The following is a 5301-nucleotide window of genomic DNA, read 5'->3' as shown; positions in this document are numbered from 1 at the left end:
TAAAATTAAAAAGCATATGAAGAGGTTGGACGACAAACCCTGATAACCACAGTTAACAGCACAGAGGTGGAGATTTCATTTCTGTAAAAATATCCTGACAATAAAAGGACACAGTTTTCCAATTCCAAGTTATTTATTTAAACAAGCATTTTCAAAATTAACATTCATTAATGAATAATTCATTGTCGGCTTTATGCATTTGGCATCTCCACTGCTCCATGGACACCACGCAACCTGACTGAACAGTCATCATCGAAACTGGACGATCTGGACAAACAGGACTAACTGTTAGTTGTATTGAAATGCAATACAATAGGTATTCAATTCTTGGATTTCAGCATACCTGCATTGTAATAGAGGACAACAGGCATCATATTCACTGCAACCAACAGGTGCCGATCAGCAAAAAAAGGAATCAAGAGTCTGACGATGATCCAGCATTTATCCTGCAACAAGAAAGTTACAGTCAGCAAACAGATAAAGCTAAGAATGGGGACAAGTATTAAAATAAATCAATCCAATCTGAACGGTTTTCCAGGCTTGTTGATGGGCTGCGGTTTTTCTCCATGAGGTCTCCTTTTTTGTAAGAGGCATGTTTTGAGAGCAGATCTGGCTTTTAATTAAGTGATTTACTAAAATTTCATTAGGGTCCCATTGTGATGTTTTGAGATGTTGCACCTATTTGGTTTACATTTTGATCCTTTGAAGAAATTCAAATCCTTTAAAAGCAATGGGCAATTTTTGAATTTGAAATGAGAAACGTGATGAAGGGGCAAAAAAATCCAGTCATTTTCTCCTTTTGTGCAACGGTAGAAACTGGCTGATATTTGAGACTAGGGACTCTTAAACTCAAGTGATCCAGTGGTTGAAATTCATAGACTCCTTTGTTGACAGAGGTGACGTTTAGTTATGTTGGAAATACCAAAACGTTTCAGATAGCAGGATTGCATTTGTTAAGCAAGGGCAACAAAGACGACGTTTGACTAAAATTACACTAACCTTTAGGTTTCAAATGACACCACAGAGACTTCACTTAGACCAGAACAAAAGGGTTTGCTTTGCTTACCAGCTGTCGACAGGTTTTATCTGTGGTGCTGAATTGTTTCTTGCATTTTGGTTGTCTTTGGATTGGTCGATGCAAGCAGTCATTGTTAAGGCTTTGCGATGAAGAGTCCGTTTGCACTGAGGGAAAACTACACCCATAGAGAGTTTGGGGAAAAAGGTGACATTTGTCCTGTCTTCAACAATCATTCCTACATGAATATTTAGCATCTAAATTTGACAATGAAGTGCCATTTGGGCATGCTCACCATGAAAAACTAATTTTCAGTTCAATTGAATTTGTGTTTCAATTAATTTCTTAATTCCTTGAACAGCAGCTTTTCTTAAATTTGCTTAAAAACACTTTATTGGTAAATGAAAGCCATGTTTCAGAGCAATGCAGTTTTAACAATCAACATTGTACAAAAAAGAACACTCACTTAGATTGCAACGGTATCACTAAATGGAATATGGGCAATGGAAAAAAAAAACTCTGCATTTAAAAGGATGGGAAAACCTTCACATGTTTGGACACAGCTTGAAACTGAAGTTCGAAATCCATATTTTAAAAGGACGTTTTTTGAAAACTCAAGTCTTTAGAACATCTCAACGAGAACGCCATTTCTCCATTCAAGTCCATCTCAGTATCGGTTTCGGGCCATTCCTCTTTCTGGCCGGCCACCTCCACGCCCGCCACCCCGAGGTGCCCCACGGCTTGAGCTGCTGTATTCTCGAGGAGGATAGCCTCTCTCAAGAGGAGGGGGTGGTCCCCTTTCTTGCCTACCCGGACGGTCAGCACGACTATTGGAGTATGGGTCACTCCGACTGCTTGGATAACTTTCACGACTGCCATATCCATCCCGGGAACTGCTGCCATAGTCGTCATAACGACTGCTTCCGCCACTCCCACTGTAGGATGGAGGGGGACCCCTTGAGGGTGGGGCGCTGCGCGAGTTACCTGCAGGGTCAATGGGTCATGTAATTGGCAAAATTTACTTAAACATTCTTTGCATGTTACTGCTTTGTCAAGTGCCCATTTCCCCAAATTCGTGTCAAGTTTAGCTCAAGGTTGCCAACTATCCAAATGTGGAAAAAATAAATTTGGACCTTTCTGGTTCTGGGCGGGTGTTTAACCACAAGATAACTAGCAAACCACAGTGTTGACAATTGCGCAATCACAGCCCTTTGGCACGCCATTGTGGGGTAAAAGCATTTTCCCTTTGTACTGAATTCCAGGAGTTTGGGTAGTTTGTTTCGCTTGCTTTTTCGGACAGAGCTACCAGAACGACTCAAGGCTTTGGGGGCAAACGCAGCATGTGAGAGATTCCTTGTTGGTTTGGTTTTTGGTTGGAACACTCAGGACGAAAAGATGCCACGTTTGATGTTTCCACTTTTTGGCAAATCACAAAAGGCAGCCCTTTCCAAGTGCATAACAGACAGTTCAAGTGGAGACCCTCCCACATTTTCACCACACTGAAAGTTTAGTCTTACCGTAACCATCGTAAGGGTCTCTATATGAGCCTGTGGTGGGTCGTTCCATATAACCCCTGGGTTCTCGGCCACCACCATAGCCATCTCGATCACTAAGAAACAAAGAAATGTTAGCTTTTAAAGTCTACAGGACCTTGGCTTTAGGTCTTTGCTGAATACTTATACTTAACACACCTGTATCCTCTGGACCCTGACCCATATTCATCTCTCGAAGTGGAATGGGCTGGATACTCCCGATACGGGTAGTCGCGTGGAGGAGCATAGTCCCGAGAGTCACGTGAGCTCATGTAGTCACGGCTGGAGTAACTGCAGGACATGGATGGCTTGTGACCTTTTGTTATTTAAATACACATACCAAACACTGAAATATTAATAGTTATTACCTGTCTTTATTACAGTAGTGATCATCACGAGGTGAAGGACCATCATCCCTTCTAGACATCAGTGAATCCCTGCGGGGTGGGGGACCATATGGGTCTCTATCCCTTGACATAGGTGCTGTTAAATACAAAGATGTCATTTCATGGCTTAAATATATTTTTATAAAGCAGCATACCACAGTTGCATCAAAAGCAGCACTTACATCTATCCATTGGCCCAGAGGGTGCAGATCTTTTGGGTGGGGGTCCTCCGTTCCTCACTGGTGGGCCTCTCTTTGTTGGAGGTGGGCCTCTCGATGAAATGCCTTTAAAAAAAGGTTCTACAACTCCTACGTTATCTCAGAAAAGTTTTAACCGATAAAATTTGCATGCATACTTGCGACAAGCTCAGAACTTCTTAGAAAACAATCATACGTGAATCATGAAAAAGGTCTCATCATAGCATTGTCAAATTTGATAAGAAATTTGTATAAATGAGATGGAATAGTACCTCTGCTTGGTGGTCCCCGCATTCCACTTGGTGCCCCTCTGGATCCTCTCGGGCCTCGGGGTGGACCGCGACTTCGTGTGTGAACTGGGGGTGGACCACGACGGCCAGAAGATTCAAATTGAGGCTTTGTGGCCTGCTCTACTTTAATGGGCTTTCCATCAAGAGGCTTGAAAAATAAATGAGATGACCGATTTAGATAAACATTACTAAAAAACAGAAAATAAGATAAATGGAGCACTACAAATTGTAAGCTCAGAACTTCTTAGAGGAAAACATCAGTTCAAAATGATCAACAACACAAAGCATCATCATTGCTTACAAATGTCGATTTGCTTTACTTAACGTTACCTTGCCATTCATTTCTCTTGCAGCATCTTTTGCATCACCAGGATTCTCGTAAGTTACAAATGCGAAACCTCTTGATTTATTCGTCTCGCGGTCCTTCATCAAGAGAACTACAAAAACAAGAAACTAATTCGTGTGTAATTCACATCAAATGCACAATTTCCAAATCAATAATTTATCTATGGTTAGGTTTCCTACTCGTTTGCAGCAGACGCAGTCATACACCACCACACAACGACATAAGTTGTTCTTCATTCATGCAATCGGAACCTTAAAGCAACCATTTTAAACTGGCAATTACCTTCCGATATCCTGCCGAATTTGCTGAAATATGCTTCAAGGACCTTCTCGCTGGTTTCTGTGTTGAGGCCACCGATGAAGAGCTTGCCTGGTCGGTCTGCCTCCGCCATGTTTCTCGCTATTGCAACTAGAGTTAGAGGGGAGAGGCACATTTTTCATTGCCAAATACCAGATAAGTCCACTTAAAATTGATGAATTGCAGACGCCAACGCAAAACTGTCAGTGCATTCTGTTCCACCACCCACGCGAGTTGGAAACGGTGACTGAATATACAAAAAAAAACATGCAATGTCACCTTTATACAACCTTTTTGGTCCGGTATGCTAACGTTAGCCAACCTACGGACGTGTCGATACGCACGTGCGTTACTAAATAGAACGATTTGTGTCAGGCATGTTATGAAAGATTATACAATTTCCGAAGATACGTTTGTTTCGCATTTACCGTTAAGTTTTTAATAACATGCTTCACAAAATGGCGGTCGCTTGCGGCCACACGCTGCTGGCAGATGAATCAGGTCGAATCGAGGTTCATAAACAACAACACATAACGCTATAGTGGTTAACAACCCTCGATTATATTTTAATCATATAATCAATTAACACTGCATGTAACAATGCATCAAAATGTCGATTAGAACGTGCGTTGAAAAAAGACATGCTGCCCGCCATCCAGCTAACACGAGGCAAATTACAATCATAAGTCCTGAAATATTTATTATTCGCAACGTAGGAAGATCGAGGCGGCTATAACGAACATGCATTTTATGATCACCACTTATCGATAAACTAAGCACATATGCATAATTAAACAAAAATGCAGAACAAGCTGATGTTAACCAATACTCACCACAGGGTCAATAGACAGAAACAAAAGGGGTCTTCTGGTTTATATATGTCACACGTCTTTCGGCCCGCCCAGAGCTGCACAGCCACTTACTCTGTGGTAGAAGGCCTTACTTTATAAGTTAAGAAGTCTCGCACGCCCTCTATAGTGTTGTTTGAAAATTACACATAATTTATCAGAATCAGAAGCTTCCACAATACATAAACACATCCAAATACAACAGTAAGAAAATATTAATACCAAAAATGATTTTTTTTTCAGGTGTATATGTATGTATAACTGTTGTATATGCATGTATACGTATGTGTAAATTAATATTAAAATATCATCACATCTGAAGGTCAGGCACTCCTATGTAATTACCAAAATGTTATTTCTTAAAATCCTTTTTTGATTACAATATTTTTA

At 40.9% G+C, this 5301-nt stretch overlaps 1 protein-coding gene and 1 non-coding gene across 3 annotated transcripts; both read right to left on the bottom strand.

Annotated features, from left to right (window-relative positions):
• Positions 1-114: 114 nt before the first annotated feature.
• Positions 115-4997, bottom strand: rbmx (RNA binding motif protein X-linked). Of its 2 annotated transcripts, XR_008909209.1 has the most exons (10): positions 4897-4987; positions 4049-4174; positions 3751-3857; positions 3403-3568; positions 3116-3232; positions 2916-3030; positions 2707-2838; positions 2533-2624; positions 344-446; positions 115-267 (listed from the first exon to the last, which is right to left on the bottom strand). XR_008909209.1 is itself a non-coding variant. In XM_056769007.1 (9 exons), the coding sequence occupies exons 2-9, from the start codon at positions 4155-4157 to the stop codon at positions 1683-1685; spliced, it is 1155 nt and encodes a 384-aa protein (XP_056624985.1). In that variant the 5' UTR covers positions 4158-4174; positions 4897-4997; the 3' UTR covers positions 1391-1682. The 2 variants fall into 2 exon arrangements, 1 of the variants encoding a protein (XP_056624985.1); XM_056769007.1 differs by lacking the exons at positions 115-267; positions 344-446 and adding an exon at positions 1391-1999 and having other exon boundaries at positions 4897-4997.
• On the bottom strand, positions 3651-3717 carry LOC130438532 (small nucleolar RNA SNORD61). Its single transcript, XR_008909342.1, has one exon. It is a non-coding gene; the product is annotated as a small nucleolar RNA SNORD61 (small nucleolar RNA).
• Positions 4998-5301: the final 304 nt, after the last annotated feature.

Source organism: Triplophysa dalaica, chromosome 16 (assembly GCF_015846415.1).
Source record: "Triplophysa dalaica isolate WHDGS20190420 chromosome 16, ASM1584641v1, whole genome shotgun sequence".
Taxonomy (NCBI): Eukaryota; Metazoa; Chordata; class Actinopteri; order Cypriniformes; family Nemacheilidae; genus Triplophysa; species Triplophysa dalaica.
Note: the sequence above shows the minus strand (reverse complement) of the source record. Positions and strands in the feature narration are given on the sequence as shown.

Bases quoted from the DNA above. Each gene is read 5' to 3' on its own strand.
- rbmx (XM_056769007.1), bottom strand. From the start codon at position 4,157: ATGGCGGAGGCAGACCGACCAGGCAAGCTCTTCATCGGTGGCCTCAAC. The intron at 3,233-3,402 runs GTACTATTCCAT...TAGGAGTTGTAG, and splicing joins GCGGGGACCACCAAGCAGAG to AACCTTTTTTTAAAGGCATT. The intron at 3,031-3,115 runs GTAAGTGCTGCT...TGTATTTAACAG, and splicing joins CTCTGGGCCAATGGATAGAT to CACCTATGTCAAGGGATAGA.